The sequence below is a fragment of the Epinephelus moara genome, chromosome 13 (assembly GCF_006386435.1).
Source record: "Epinephelus moara isolate mb chromosome 13, YSFRI_EMoa_1.0, whole genome shotgun sequence".
Classification (NCBI taxonomy): Eukaryota; Metazoa; Chordata; class Actinopteri; order Perciformes; family Serranidae; genus Epinephelus; species Epinephelus moara.
In genome coordinates, this window is record NC_065518.1 from 11,039,888 (window position 1) to 11,056,906 (window position 17,019).

The window sequence follows — 17,019 nt, forward strand, 5'->3', positions numbered from 1 at the left end:
CGTGTATTCGTCACTGCCAAATAAAGGGACGGTTTCCGCGATCTACACCGCTGTCACACTCTGTCTCATAACACAGGATGAATAAACCTGTTTGATCACACACTTTTCCTCCTCTCCCTCCCTCCATCACAGAGTAACTGCGGGGAGGTGTTGCGTATCCGCAGGGTGCTGATGAACTCACCGGAGATCGTGTCCATTGGGCTGGTGTGGGACTCAGACCACTCTGACCTGGCGGAGGACGTCATACACAGCCTGGGGACGTGCTTGCGTCTGGGAGATGTAAGGGGATCACACACATTACACACACACACATTATACGGTCATTACGACGCATTAACATATGTTATGTATGCCTGTGTGAGCAGCCAAGCACGTATGCCCAAACACTGACATCAATACAGGCATTCCAAATGTGGTAATGAAAAGAGCCTCTTGTGCACTGCGTGCCAAAGAACCAGAGGTGCTCATTGGTGAAGATGTTTGTGGTGGTGGCGGCTCTGTCAGTGCCTCATGATGCTCATGAGACATACCATGGTTGTGCCAGATTTTTTTTGTTTCTCTTGTGACAGGGTTCTTTGAAGTCATGTGGTTCACCACTTCAGTCCAAGATGGACTGCGGGGAACTTTTGTACAAACATTCATGTTTTCCAGAGAGTGAGTCGTGCTGACTCTGATGTTCCCCTGACTTTTCATCTAGCTCCACCGTCAGGCCAATTAAAAATGGTTCATGACCAAATACCAAGCAGCAACTTGAGGTGACAACGCAAAAGTGCCAAACACTGCAGTTCCTCCAGAGGCTACTTGAGGTTGGCTCCACAAGCAAATCAATCCCCACTGACGCTCCACAACACATTTGTTTTGGCAGCGTTTGGCCAGTGACCCTACATGTCAAACCATGACGCTCAAGGTTCCCCTCCAGCGTCAGTTTTTGACACTCAGGTCGATGTGTCAGTTTATAGTGGTTACATGCATTGTGTCTTTTCAAAATAAACTCCTCAACTTTGCATTTTACAGGCGGAAATTTAGTTTCCACTTGCTAAATGCAGACAGGCGTCACGGTGGTTGCATGTTCTCCCCATGTCAGCGCGGGTTTTCTCCAGGTACTCCAGCTTCCTCCCACAGTCCAAAGACATGCAGGTTAATTGGTGACTCTAAATTGTCCGTAGGTGTGAATGTGAGTGTGAATGGTTGTCTGTCTCTATGTGTCAGCCCTGTGATAGTCTGGTGACCTGTCCAGGGTGTACCCTGCCTCTCACCCAATGTCAGCTGGGATAGGCTCCTGGACCCACCTTAGTCAAAGTTAGAAGCAGTTCAGCCGACACTAGAAGGTGTGGACCAATCACTGCAGGCTGCTAATAGTCGGAGAGAATTGTCCCTTGCTAGCCGGAGACATCCTGCACAAAGCTGCCATTTTGAAAGAGCCAGACTACCAACAATAGGGGCCGACGTTATTTTGTGGAGTGTGGATACCAGACCCGAGCCCCACGGGACCTACTGGAACCTGACGGGTCAGACCAAGTTCGGATAACAAATCAGAAATTTTGCTCGGGTTCAGCCCACTTGACATGCTGTTGTGTTATGCTATGGCCTATTCAAGTGCTAGAAAATTTGTTGTTTACGTGACAAAGCCTGAACGCAACACAGGCCGATAGTTACATTTCAGGCAGGTGGCGGTAAATATTCAGACTGACCTAATGAAAATGCGTAGGCTATGCTGTACAGTTGATGAAGTGCAGAGGTTCCTCGGTTTGGTTGCCGTTGAAAGGATTCAGTGAGTATCGCGTTGAGAATAATATCAAGGTAGTTTCATGTGGCGTCACCATGGCGATCAGCTAAGAATCCGGCTTACACTGAAAGGATACTCTCCACAGTGTGAAATGAAAAAGGAGAAGAAGGATCTGCTGCCAAAAGTTGAGTCAAGTCAAGCTGAACTATGCAGCAGAAATGCAACTTAAGTCATGTTTGTATTAATAACAGTTGCGTTTATGACAGCATTGGCAAAGCGTTAGCCCAATAATCAGACTGAATTCCCTTTTTTTTTCACTACATTGCATGCAGCCAGCTTGACACCATGTTAATGAAAAATGAGTCCCACTGACGTCACATTCAATTGACTCCGACCAGTCCACCAGTTGACCCTTTCTTGAAATGTTTAGAAATCCTTTAACCTCTTGAACCAGATCCCTTTGCGTATTTCAATCCCTTCATTTCCTGGCTTATGGCTTACTCCTACTCATTACTTGTTTTCCACATGGGAAGTGAAGTACTGTAGGCCACATGATGATTTTGGCGTTTAAGTGCTTGAAGTCATCATGACACTGTTGATCGGTGACTGATGCTGCCTTGTTTCTTTTTCAAGAGTGATTAATGTTTTTGTGGTTTCTGTATGTCATGAAAGGGTAGACAAAAAGTCAGCTCCTATCCCACAGTCTCATTGTCTTTACTGTACATGGACTGATCATGCTGTCATGTGTAGTCACCTCCCCCAAAGGTCTGAACCAGGAAGAACCCTGGAACCTTTCACCTATAGAGAGCCAAAGTCATGACATCATGTCCAGGCTAGCTCCTAGGTTCTGTAACACAATGCAAACAAAGTGTGTTCCTGAGGTTTACTTGCCATATTCCAAGGACCCTGACACACGAAGCCAACAGTCGGCCAATGTCAACGTCAGGCTGTTGGTGAGCATCTGTCGCCCTAGTTTCTGTGGTGCGTCCCGCATTGTCGACCCTTGTCAGTTTTTTTCGGCTGATTCAGCATTTTGAATTTGGGTTGGAGATGGTGGAGCCCGTCAGTGACTGGCAGTTTAACTCAGTGCACCAGAAGAGAAACAGAAGTAAGGAAAGCAAATATACTGCTAAAGTCAAGAGGGCGTGATTTGAAAATAAACTTGTTATATTAGTTAAGATTATTTTTTAAGCCATGGAGCTCTGATTTCGTCATTGTTTGCTAAGGCACGGTAAATGTCCTTTGTTTGTCCAACATTGAGTTGGTTTGTTAATTTGCTAACTGGCTAATGAGCATCTTGAATCTGTAGGTTTCCTGTTGAAATCCTGTTGGTCGTCTGGTTTCCCTTTTTTAATAATGAATATAGACTACCGCAGCCTGCTGGTATTTAGAGTTATGTTCCCTCACACAGGCGCAGAACGTGGGTGCTGGTTGGCTGTTGGCTGTAGTCTTTGCGGCGTGTTGAAGTGCAGCTTTTTGGCCGAAACACAGGCTGCATGAGGCAGCGCAACAGTTGGCCTTCGTCATCACTAGTTCTTTGATGTTTGTTTGATTTAAGACAAATGACATACGTCCCGTTTCCACCAAACACTTTCGGTATGGTACCTTTGGAACCAAAAGTAACCCTGAGCAGAGTGACTGTCCTCTACTGACCAATCAACAGACTGCGGTGTTCACAGCTCCACCTTTTAGTACCAGATCTGTGTGCTAGGTACCCCAACAGAGGGGGGACCAAAAATGGGGACGGTACAGAACGGTTCCATTGGTACCATCCACAACTTTTCACAGTGGAAACAGAAAAAAGCGTACTGAACTGATCTGTACCGTACTGCTCGGTGGAAACGGGGCTTTACATCACTGTAACTTTGTACCCTGATCCCTATAACTCATCAAACCTCTCTTCTAAAGTCCTGTTTTTCTTTTTTATAGTTGTAATCTCTGCTGTCTTGAAACGTTTACAGCATTTGCTCCTCTTTCGTTGAGCCGTGACATTAAAGGCTTCTAAAAAAAACCCCCACCAAAATATTAAGTAAAAAATATCAGAAATTTCCCAACGCCTGAGGTACAAATACCCAGAGGCATGTTCAAACACACGCTGACGCTCCAGCAGTCAGACAAGGACACACATACATTCTCAAAGACACACACGTGTGAATGGACATGTGCAACACACAGACACACACTTAATGACAAACACAAATACTGAGTACAGACATGTGCATGCTGTAGAGCTCCAACCAATCCTGTTTTATCTCACTCTGAAAAACAACAAATCATACCACACGACACCCTCGACCACCTGACTTCCATTATTCTCATATAGCTGCTGCTTTCACACCTCACACACGTGTTCGACCCCTGATACTCCGTGTCATGACTGAGTAATGCTGATGCATTTTAATGCCACTGTAACATCTCCAGCTGCATTCTGAAGCGATATCTATGAATAATGGATCAGTGAATATGACTGTTACAGTGAGTCAAGTTCTTCCCTCTGTCTTCTGTCTTCTGTCTCCGCCTGCTGCTGTATCCCTCGTTTTCATCCCGTCGTTAAAAGATGAAGCTAGTTGTCAGAGACAAATCGAAGGCGCAATCCATCGCATTCTCCGCTTCTGTTTAGTTGTACAGATCAGAGAAAGTGAATCCATCTGCCTCCTGTATCCCTCGTCGTCCTCCACTGCTTTCACTTTCTCACTTTGTCTGTCTTCTGCATATGCCTCTCTTTTGCTTCCCTCTTACTCTTTAATGTTAATTCTCTCTTAGATTAGATTATTGTAGTGCTGAAACGATTAGCGTATAGCCTCTGTCCCATTGGTGAGAAAAAACACTTGTCTTTAGTGGGAAAAAGGGTTGTCAATGGTTTTAATCGGCCTGCAAATATTTATCACCAGTTACGCCTGTCGGTCTGTAAGTTAATTTTTGCTATTCTTCCATTACCGCACTGCACACCAGTACATTCTGGTGGCCACTCATTTGGCTGTTACCAGTAATAACATTGTCCCAACCCAGTAGCTTTGCTGTGGAAACACAGTGGCCACCCAACATTGTCCCCCCAGTTTCAGAGGCACAAACCTCCTTTAGCATGGTTAACTATAGCCCCTTTTACACTGCCAGATTTTCGGCGAATGTTGGGCCGTTTTGCCGGCAAGCTGCGAGCGTTTAGACACACAGAGCCGGATTGGCGAGTTAATTCAAGGTGCCCAATTTTCCGCCTCGTAGGGTAGTCATATTGGTGGAACCTTTTTGGTTTAAAAACAACGAGACGCCCCTCCGCCACGGGAGGGGCTGTTGATGACTTGTGGGAGGAGCTGTTGATGACGCCGCATGTGCGACCCACTGGTGGTGGACTAACAGGAAACAGCTGATAGCAGGAATGAGCAGCTAGTAGCAAGAGGGAAACACAAACCTGACAGACACTGTAAAGATGAGCAACTGGGGAGACAAGGAATTATGCGCCCTCCTTGCCCTCGCAAACGAAGAGGCCATTAACAGTCAGATGACGGGAACAGTGAAGGACGGGCCAACTTATGAGAGAATCACCGAAGGACTGACCAGCTGTGGCTTCCCTCGGAGTACGTCACTGTTTACGTCACACGCTGAGCTACACGTTTTGTTACTTGCTCACGCCCCCCATTGCCCCGAAAAAGGCACATTCTGTATTACAAAAGTAGTAGGGTTGGGAACGATTAACCGATACGACCGGATATCCGGTTTGACAAGCGAGAGATACGGCTACGTCGGTAGCAGCCTCCTCAATCGATATGAATCAGCCATGAATCCTTAGATGAATCGATTGTAGAGTCATGGATTCGGGTATCGCGAGACTAGCAATCGGTTGACTGACTTTAACAGTTTGCATCTCTAAAACAACGCGAGAGCCGGCGGCATGCTCCGTAGCAGGCATTACTGACAACGATAATGGATGTAAACATCAGCGCCAGCTTGACCGGTGGAGATGAGGAACAGAAGCTAATGCTNTAACAGGAGATGTCAGATTCTGCCCCTACATTGCATGTTATTATTTTATTCTGCTTTAGGTTTATATTGTACAGCGTTATAATAAACTTTATTCCAGACTCAAGTCCATATAAGATACATACAAAAACACAGACAATACCATAAAAACAACACAACAAGTAGGTTTAAAACACTTAAATTTTACTTAAAGTTCACTTCACTTAAATTTTAAAACTTCTTCTCATTTTTATGTTGATCCCATCCAACAAAATGATGTTCATTCAGCAAGTCTTTTTTTGGTCCATGTCTAAAAATAAATACATTTGACATGTGATTTTGTTGTTGTTTGTCTTTTTATTTTATTTTTGCCAGTGCCATACAGCAACAATGCTTGGGGATGTGGTCTTTTACAAATGTGAAAATACTGTAAGAATGTCACTTTTATAGAATTGGCTTCTTTATTTTATAATGTATGATTAATGTCTACATCAACAAATGTTAACCATAGAATCGTATCGAATCGTATTGAATCGTATCGTTCATACACTGTATTGAATCGTATCGAATCGTTATGTATAAAAAATATATCGTTTTTGAATTGTATTGTAACCCGTGTATCTAGATACGTATCGAATCGTCTATCACAGAGAGATTCCCAACCCTAAAAAGTAGGCAGGCGGCATTTTGCCGCACTCCCTGATTTTGTTTTTATACTGCCAATGCTGAAAAAAGACTGATTGGACCTTCCTGCAAATTTGCACAATTCCTGTTTAAAAAGCGCTAGTGTTAAAACTGTTAGCTCTGTTAGCACAGTTAGGTGCTAACTGATAGCAGTATTGGCACAGCCAGTGGTGCTAATAGTTAACAGTGCTAAAGGGGTTTTGCCACTCAAAATGAACTTCTAAACTTTTAAAATGTTATCGGACCAAATGGATTAAATCCTGATAGTGGAATGAGTCATTTCACAGGGGTTTTGATGTCCAAAAAAATGTATTCACTGATTTACAGTGTCTCTTTCACCATGTAAGTCAATGGGAAAAAGTCTTTTTGGGCCGTAGTGATCACGTGATGTTGTAATTACACTGTTTGGCCACCATGAAAATTGGCTTCAAAGTCCGGCGCACTTCCTGAGGGCGGTCAAGGCTAATGTTAGCTAACCAGTGGAGACCAGAGGGTCGGCAGTGGGCATTATGTTTCAGCACATTAACTTGGCTAACTGGCTGTCTGTCAGCAAAGTCAACAGAAAATTAAAGGCAAGGCCTTTGCACTGCAAAACATTAAAATTTTCAACTTTGCTAAAATTCACTAAGTTGGTGTAGCACTGGAGTAAAATTTCACCATTTCACCAGCAGCCAATTAGAACAAATTTGAAAAACAGCAAATACAACATGTAATACAAAATTCCAGAATAAAACAACAACTATTCAAACATAGTGGCCTCTCAAGAAAAACAAGCACATGTCTCTGTCACCACATTCTTCATGATGCTCTTAAATTCACTGATAGATAAAAGTTTAGATCTTTTTGAAGACTGCTCCATGTCCAAGGTGCAGAGTAGGAAAATGCAGATTTCCCCAGATGTGTTAAAATCCAGGGTTCATTAAAAAGCAACCACCTGGAGGAGTGTAGCTGGTAACTACCAGAGCTGACACACAGAGGGGAGCAGAGGTCGGCCGGACGTTTGACCAATATTGCTTTAAGGATAAAAATATACTAGTGCTGTTGTCTGTGAGTGGTCAATGACGTCCAACCCACCAAATCATAAAGAATGCAGTGATGAGTAAGTGACTTTGCATTTGTAATAAAACGTAAAGATGCACTGGAGTGATTTGCAGCTGAGTGTGAAGCGGTCGGGATGAGAGTCAGCACCGCCAAATCTGAGGCTGTGGTCCTCTGTTGGAAACCGGTGGAACGTCCCCTCCGGGTTGGGAGAGAGTTACTGCCTCAAGAGAGGAAGTTCAAGTATCTTGTTCATGAGTGAGGGTAGAATGGAGCATGAGATGGATCGGCGGTTTAATGCGGCTTCTGCAGTGATGCAGGCACTGTGCCGGTCCGTTGTGGTGAAGAGGGAGCTGAGCTGGAAGGCGAAGCTTTCGATTTACTGGTCCATCTACGTCCCAACCCTCACCTGTGGTCATGAGCTCTGGGTAGTGACCGAAAGAATGAGATTGCGGATACAAGCAGTTGAAATGAGTTTCCTCTGAAGGGTGGCTAAGCTCAGCCTTAGAGATAGGATGAGGAGCTCGGAGTAGAGCTGCTGCTCCTTCGAAAGCAGTCAGTTGAGGTGGTTCGGACATCTGATCAGGATGCCTCCTAGGCGCCTCCCGTTGGAGATGTTTCAGGCACGTCCCACTGGTAGGAGGCCCCGGGGCAGACCCAGAACACGCTGGAGGGATTACATATCTCATCTGGCCTGGGAGTGCCTTGGGGTCCCCCAGGAGGAGCTGGAAAGTGTTGCTGGGGAGAGGGACGTCTGGGGTGCTTTGCCGGGCCTGCTGCCCCCACGACCAGGCTATCAGTCAAGGCTACGTAAAACGGAGGAGGTTGCATGCATATGTCAATATGTCACCGTCATCACAGATAATCTTAGCAATGAAAGTAAAACAACAAAAGCCAATCTTCACTTTAAGCTTTCTAAGTAGAGCAGCAAGTACATTGAATGAAAAGCTTCTCATCTATGCGTATACCCAAGAACTTGTATGAGGACACTCTTTCAATGGATTTACCATCAGAGGTGAAGATGCTATACTTAACAGCAGCAGAACACATGAGATTACCATGAGATAGGGTTATATAGGAAGTTATGTTCTTCAGCCAACAGTCTAAGTCCTCTTTATTGCATTGATCTGTCTCTAATATGTGCTAATAGCTGTGTCAGTGTGGGTCATCTCTGCATGAAAAGCTGCAGTGTACATGTATCACTGTAGAGTGTGTGCAGAGAGGGAAGTGAGGAGTGTGAAGGATTACTGCATACAGCATATATATACTAGGTGAGCAAAAATGTGCTTGTATTCACATTAACTCCCCTATCTCTACTCCCCCCCTCCTACTGCACACCTCTCCCTCTCTTCCCTGCATCCCTCCCTCCCTCCCTGTCTCCTCCCCCTCCCTCCCTCCCTCCCTCTCCCTCTCTCTCTGTAGTTGTTCTACCGTGTGACAGAGGAGAGGGCTCGCCAGGCGGAGCTCTACTTGGTGGGCATGGTGTGCTACTACGGCAAGCACTACTCCACCTTCTTCTTCCAGACCAAGATACGCAAGTGGATGTACTTCGACGACGCCCACGTCAAAGAGGTGAGACACAGTTTTGGGAAGTCTGCATGCTGCAGCGCGGGTGAGGGCGCACTGTACAGTATCTGCTGCATCTCCAGTTGTGCCTGTGAGAGCAGCAGTGACAAGAAGTGTGTGTTAGTTGAAGTGCTGCATGGTCAGCGGGGGCGGCTTGAGATTGATTATGTGTTTCAGGGTTTAATCCCTGTCTTTGTTTTAATCTTAGTGCAGGTTGAAGTGCGGGAACTGGTCTTATGTTGTAATACTTTATGATTCAAGCATGATTTATTCTCCACAGGGCTGGAAAATATATACAGTTTTTGGTGACTGAATCGAAGGGAAGCTGGATTTGTCAAAGTGTGATATAAAGTGAATGTACACGTCCTTGACACTTCTGTCAGTCACATTGCACGCTGTCGGTCATATTAGATTATTGAGCTAATGGAAAAGTGTGATAATATGATATTGATAAGGACACACAGCAGCACAGTGTGTGTTTGACCTTCTAGATTTGGTGGAATATGCGTAATGTTATATCTTAATACAGATAGATTTACTTTCTCTTTGTGTGTGGGGGGGTTATATGTATGATTATGTGTGTCTTTGTGTGTGTGTGTGTGTGTGTGTGTTGCCCCGCTGCACCTCCAGATCGGCCCTAAGTGGAAGGACGTGGTGTCTCGCTGTATCAAAGGCCACTATCAGCCCCTGCTGCTGCTCTACGCTGACCCCCGTGGGACGCCGGTGATACTGCAGGAGAGCCCCAACCCCTGTACCAGCTCCAACCCGCAGCTGGAGCTCCAGCACTGCAGCAGCAAGGCTGGTTACGACAGTGAAGACTCCGGTACAGCAAAGATGACACACTCTGCTACAGATCAGATCACTTTGTGTGTATCATGGGGGGGGGGGGGGGGCGAGTGAGGGTAGAGCTTTATAGCTCTGACCTTCAACCCTATAATCCAACTTCTGCTTGTGTACACTGCAGAGCCTCAACTTATTTTCCCGCTTTCAACCATAAACATATGGAGATGCAGGATTAACTGAAAGGTCATGTTTCCTTCTCTTGTTCTCCCTCAGGTCGGGAGCCGTCCATATCCAGTGATACTCGCACCGACTCTTCGACAGACAGCTCGAGTCACCGCGCCTCTCGCAGCCGATCTCTCCACCAGTCCACGGGCAGCCACCTCTCCAGCGAATCCCAGACCACAGTGGTCTGTAATTACGACATCGGCACACCGCCGCACGGTGCTGACGCCGGAGGTAAAACTGAGTCCAGGGGAAAACCAAGTTATCTGCACTCACAAAGTGCAGCTGCACCTTCAGTTGAAACACCTTGACAGCTTCTGCAAATACACAAGTGACTGCAGTGTTTTCAGGGAGTAAGAGAAAAGTACCAAACTGCAGCACTTGTTGTAGGTACAAGTAAGTTTCAGTGCTAATGAAGTGCAGTGCAGACTGTTCAGGTTATGCGCCTCGTTACCGCTTACTCTCATGTTTACTTGCGCTGCTGCCTACATAATTGCCCCCTGTGGGATAAATAAAAAGTGTTATTGGATTTACTTTTTCTGTCTTTCTTTCTCAGAGTCAGCAGTGGAGGGGCCTCCCCGCCCTCCCTCTCCTCCCCTGCAGGAGTACAAGGAGACGGCCGTCTTCCTCCTCTCCTCCCGCCGGCCACTCACCTCCTCCTCCTCTTCCTCTCGTCCCCTGTCCTCCTCCTCTTCGTCGGGAGTTGGGGGCTGCGAGGGCGGAGCCGGGGGGCCCCACTGGGAGGATGAAAGCACCAGCAGTGAGAGCAAGTCCAGGTACTGCACTACTGAAGCTCACTTTAAACACCCGGCCGTTGAATTCACATTAAAACCATTTAAAGTTTTATTTTAAATGTTTTCACATCATTGTCTGACTATTTGAATATGCAAAAATCATAAGTGGCAAAAGATTCAAATCCTCGACTTAAAGGTACGATAACAGTGTTGCCAGTCAAAGCCATATTTGCGTTTTTTCCGCGCTGTGTCTGAGGTCTTTGTAGATTCCTCTTCAGTGGTGGGAGGGTTACTTTTAAAAATGTAATCACCATACACTGGTACTTTTTAATCAGAAAACACACATTGTATATTGTGACATTCACAGGAAATGACATCCAATATCGCCAACAGCAAGTAGGTTGTTATTAGTGATGGAAACTTTTGCTGTTAAATGAAGAGGTGTCATGTAGATTACTCCTCATTTCAACTTTACAAATCAGGTGACCATTGGAACATTACGATGACAACTGATGTTCACTCGTGTCACATTCAATTAAGACTTAGTTTTACAGGAAATAAAACAAAACAAATAAAGTAATCTCTCACGTAATCTATTTTTAAAGACAGTAATATTCAGAATAACACAAATTTAAACGGTGACTGTAACGTGATTTTTTTTTGTATTTAAATTACATGATTTATTTACTTGTATTTCTTTACTCCGCAACCCTGTTTCTCTTGGACGCGTGCCGCTCACTGTCTGTTAACTACTTTATAATAAAGTCCCGACCTCACCTGCGCGTTGAACATAAACTGGTGATTTCCATTGGTAGCAGTTTGTTTACAATACTCTGTTCTTCTTTCCAAGAGCAATTGGGAAATAAAACGTGGAGCACACCACCTGTTATAGCTCAAACAGGATTATGGGATCATACCTCTGCCATCTCTGACAGCCATCTCAAAGCAACCGAGTACGCTAGCAATTAGCTTGCCTCGCTCCGACTTTAACACGGCCCGAGCTAGCTTAAGGTAACATCTGCTCCTTCTAAAGACGATTTCTGATTTCTGATGACTTATTAAGAGATACTTACAGATACATAATTCAGTATTAACTGTAGCTCCATGTAAAGTGAATAAATGTGATGTTTCCCAGCTAATCCTCCGCTCGTCTGCGTAATTTCTTTAAATTCTGATTTATTAAAAACTGTTCTGATCGAAACATGGAGCTGAATTTGGCCGCAGACTTCAGTAATAGTCATATAAAGTAGGAGTAAAAGAAATAACTTTTGGCATTCATTTTTTTTATATGATAAAAAGGAAGTATGGTAAATCAGTAACACATTCTCAGCCCTAATGACTAAATACATAGGTTCAAGGTTCAAGGTTTGTTGCTGAGTTTATTTTCTAACGTAGGTTGAGAATGTAGTCAGATGTCTCGTGAAAACTCTTATGGTTTTATTTCTCATATCAATGGTACCTTTGGCAACAGGAACAAAGTAGCCACTGGGACTAACCACAGACAGTCTATGGGACTAACTAGCTTACTGCTACTTCCGCTATCTCACGTAATCATTTCTACAGTAGTGCCCTCAGGAATGAGTTGGATATGAGAAGTGTCCTAAGATCATTTTGTCACAGTTGAAGTCACGTAACATTTTGTGTAACATCTCCCTCCCGTGCTTCGTAGTTCTTCTGGAAGCCGCTACAGGCCAACCTGGAGGCCCAGGAGAGAGGCCCTGAACATCGACAGCATCTTCACACGACCGAGAGGCTCCTCTCTGGGCTACAACACCCTGCCTGGTCCCTCTCTTCCTCCGGAGCCCCAGGACTCCTTCCCCTTGGTGGGACCCGCTCCACCCACACAGCCAGGGCTGCAAGAGGTGGAGGGAAGGGAAGTCGGGGAGTCAGAGGCGGGGTTTGGGCTGGTTGGGCAGCCCAGGTCTCTGGGCAGTGGGCGGACGATGGGTCCCCCTGCCCCTCCACCTCTGAGAGGGGTGGAGCACCAGCCGCGTCTGATCCAGAGGATGGAGAGTGGCTACGAGAGCAGTGAGAGGAACAGCAGCAGCCCCGACAGGTAGGAAACTCACAAATAACAATTACTGTCTCTTTCTTTCTGTCCGTCGTTTGTTGTCTTTTTCTCTCTTGGTTCCTGTGTCTTGTTTTATTTCACTTTATCAGCCTGAAATACGAGTGTGACATTAACAGCGACAAACTGCCCAACAATCCAGTTACAACACATCAGTCATCTGACATATTTGTCAGGAGACCTATGACGTGCACTCTCGACATTTCTCCCCCTTTTGTCTGTTTTTTGTGCTCTCTTTCTCTCTGTTTAATGTCTGTGTCTTCACAGGGAGGTGGGGCAACAGAAACGGGTGCTGATGTCAGGACCTTCATGGCGTTCGGTGCCCAAGTCAAAGAGCAGCGGTGCCATCCTGCAGGAGCTGCCCTCACCCAGCTGGGGCGGCGGCACCAACACAGGTGTGTACTTGTGCTTGTCTTCATCTACTGTACCTTGTAATCTGATGGATCATTTCATTTTCCTTTTTTTTCTTTTATGTGTGTGTGTGTGTGTGTGTGTAGGCGGCTCAGGGCGCAGTGAGCTGGACGAGCTGCAGGAGGAGGTAGCGAGGAGAGCCCGCCAGCAGGAACAGCAGAAGCGGAGGGAGGCGGAGCGGGAGGCGGCCATGGGATTCAACCCCAAACCCAGCAAATTCATGGACCTGGACCAGCTCCAACACCAGGGTATGGGAAAGGAAAGATGGAGAAGGAGAAAGAGAAAAGTAATAGGGAGGGAGGGTGGAGGAGAAAGATGAGATGTATGGGAGGTTAAGGTTAAGGCGAGCAAAAGATGTCAGTTCACCCAACTTATGGAAAACATTCTCTTACTTACTGGTATCTAAAGATGCAGATAATGTTGGTTTTATTTGCCCAAGTTTTAAGCTGAGATATCTCTGAGATTTCTGTGTCCACTAACATAAAATTTATGGGAATAAAGTTTCATTTTTGATTCTCATAGCACTTGATAGGATCTATATCTTTGTGGAAATTAGTTCTGAAACAAACTGCATGAGATACCAGAATCAGCAAGTATATGTTTTTTGTACATTTGTGTGAACTGACCCTTTAGAGCTTCTGTATGTAACTTTTACTTGTATTGTTTTTTATTGCCAATAGGTGAACAGACTGTAAAGTAACTTAAAAACTTAGACTTTCTCAGACTTTCTCGGTTACCAAGGATGTGGCGATATGTGCGTTCCCAATGCCTTGCCTCTCTTTAGCTCCACTACAGCTCTAAAACAGTCACTTACGTTAGCTAAGAAATGGAGTCTGCTAACGTCTACAGACGACTGTACCTACAAAAATACAGTCCAAACTGTATTTCCGTTATGTATATTTTGCAGCTGCGGCCCAGCTGAGACAGCCCTTCTCTTACGCAGAACGCTTCGCAAACCCTGACCCGCTGTGGGGCTGATTCGAGTTGTTACAGCAGCTAATGTCTGAGCTGCCCCATATCGTAATTTCACTGCCCCTTGGTGCTGAGAAAGAAATCTTAACATTAAAGAAAATGCTGACTTGTGAAATATATCGTGACATTGTGGTTTATCTGACTTATGTTAGCAAACTTCAGCTTGCTCGATTGATTGAACAATGGCAAAAAAGCGGAGAGGGCGTTGGGCGCCTTGCCGCTCTGAATTGAATGTTTTTTCAACTCGAGGAGCTCAGAGCACTCCGGCAAAAAGGCCAGGCGCCTAGAGCTCCGAAACGCAAAGCAAATGGCTTAATTGTCATTAAAAGCAATTACAAAAAGTCACCCCAAGTGGCTAGAGTGCTTTCTGTGTGATCAGGGCCTAATGTGAACGAATTGCTAGCTAGCTAATGTAGCAAAATAATGTCTTGGGTGACAAACATTTAATTTATCCAGACTCCAGGGCTGATCAGGCTGGTAAATTGGCCATCTTGCTGTGTGCAAATTACTTTGACAGCTAACGTTATGAAGCGAACAACACCAAATTGATACAGCGTAGCTTAGTTACAGCTAGCTGGCTAATCTTATCATGCTTGCTTGCTAACGTTATTGCTAACAAAAATACTATCTGAGTGTTGTTAGTTGTTTAGCTTGCCAAATTACTTTCCCAGCTACCATGATAAATTATATTAACGTATGTATAATGAAAATAGGAGTTGGAACAAAGCACTTTCTACTAGCCAAGAACTAAGCTAATGTTAGCCACTTAGCTGCAACTAAGCTATTCTACATGGTTGCTCGTAACGTCAGCTGAATGTAATTTGCAAACTGTAAGCTACTTAGTGTTTTTGGGGCCAGTGGTCCAAATGAAACAGAGTGACATCACAGATTTATTTTCCAGACTTCTATCAACGTGATGACGGTCAATCACGGTCAGTCTTGTATTTGAGTACGAGCACTGGAGCGCGAGCAACAGGATGTTGACTGCGGTTCACTTATTGGCCTCAGGGAGATGGGTCACTAATGACAAGGATTTTCTTAAAGTTACATACAGAACCTTTAAGAAAAAAAGACAACTGCATTTAAAGCTGCAACGGGTCATCACTGACTTTATGGACAATTTCATTCGCAATTGTAACTTCAGAGTGGGTGATTTGTGGCATTTCAATTGGAGGAATGTGAGGCTGTTTTATAATTGGGTCTAATAAAGTTTATTCTTCTGTTAAAGTCTTGCCCGGCGCAGCTTTAAGGTGACATTATCACCTGTTGTCTCATTTAGCAGTCACAGTGACTTGTATGTTCTGTCTGACCTCCTCTTTGTCCTCATTCCCATCTGTTCGTCTCTCTCTCCATCTGTCTCCCTCCGTATGTAGTTCTTTATTTGTCTGTTCATTAAGTGTGTATTACTTCAAGTCATACTGTATGTATTTGGGTTTTTGTGCGTCATCCACGGGTGTTTTATTCCAGAATAAGTGTGTGTGTGTGTGTGTGTGTGTGTCTGACGGTTCCAGTTGAGTTCAGAGAGCAAACCCTCATCTGATCAGTTTTTACCAACATGGAAACTCCTGCGGGACGTTCACTGACCAGCACTGAGTGGGAAACTTTCTCAGGGTGATACCCATTCAAAATCACGATCCCAGTCCAAGTTTAGAGCTATATACATGTTGTGTATGTGTTTGAGATTGTCTGTCTCCCTGTGTAAATACATACATATATAAAAAATAGTCATGTATGTACCCGTGTGTATGATGTATCTCCGTGTGTGTGGGTGAGAGATCGTCTTCCAGAGCTGTAGACATAGGACTCAAGTCATACTGAAAGCGGCTCTCTACTGATTTTACCTGTCAAAGTCAATTTACCAGTCACGGGGAATAATAAGACTGTAATGTCTTCTGTGGCTCTGGAGGAGCTCTGTCAAATCTGCTGTAATTACTCAATTTACATCAGATGAGTAATCTCATTTTGGGCTTGGGGACTACAAATTTATATTACAAACTCGGAGCCTTGAAAGGTTTAGGTGTATACCGGCAACGGAGGGTCTAAATAACCTATAGAGGTGCTTTATGGGAAGAAAAGGATCCAGTTGTTTTTGGAGCTTGACTAATAAGAGGGACTAAAAGGGGACAGTTCACCCCAAAATCTAAACTACATATTTTTCCTCTCACCTGTAGTGCTATTTATCAGTCTAGATTGGTCTGGTGTGAGTTGCTAAATGAACTCTTGTATATAATAGAACTACATGGCACTCGGCTTGTGGTGCTCAAAGCGCCAGAAAGTACATTTTAAGAACTCAACAGCAATGTCTCTTTACAGAAATCATGACCCGGTTACTTAAAATAATCCACAGACTAGGACCTATCTTCTATCAACATGTGCCAACACTGTGCAGAAAGAAACGAGCATCTACTCATGAACAAGAGGCTCATGCTTGTGACAGTGCGAGATGTAAACATCAGTGGCGTCCTCCTTGGCTCAGCTGTAATATTAGCTAGCTCAGTGGTGTTTCATGAACTAGAAGTAGATGCATGTCTCCTTCTGCACAGTGATACGGTGGGCGGGTGTAGTTTGATAGAAAGAAAATAGTTCCTAGTACCGAACAGTTCTAAACTACAACCAACAACCATGTCACCGTGCAGAAGGAAGCATGCGTCAACTACTAGTTCACCTAGCACCACTGAGCTATCTAACGTAACAGCTGAGCTGAGCAGGACTGTCTTGTTTGATGACTCATCCTGCACATCCAGCGATTACCAAAGTTCATCCAATCAAACGAGACTTTGGGCGACTACGTAGGCAGCGGTCGCATAAAACCCCACTTCACGGTTTGTGGGTTATAGTAGCAAACGGAGCAATATGGAAAG

The 17,019-nt window shown here is 44.8% G+C and overlaps 1 protein-coding gene across 1 annotated transcript in view; it reads left to right on the top strand.

The window, feature by feature from the left end:
* usp54b (ubiquitin specific peptidase 54b) overlaps positions 1-17,019 on the top strand; it is a 94,883-nt gene that overhangs the window by 54,578 nt on the left and 23,286 nt on the right. The window contains exons 8-15 of the mRNA XM_050060090.1: positions 133-279; positions 8,825-8,974; positions 9,599-9,791; positions 10,025-10,207; positions 10,530-10,749; positions 12,377-12,763; positions 13,043-13,170; positions 13,273-13,434. Coding sequence (XP_049916047.1) covers positions 133-279; positions 8,825-8,974; positions 9,599-9,791; positions 10,025-10,207; positions 10,530-10,749; positions 12,377-12,763; positions 13,043-13,170; positions 13,273-13,434 — 1,570 coding nt within the window. The remainder of the gene's footprint in view (positions 1-132; positions 280-8,824; positions 8,975-9,598; positions 9,792-10,024; positions 10,208-10,529; positions 10,750-12,376; positions 12,764-13,042; positions 13,171-13,272; positions 13,435-17,019) is intronic.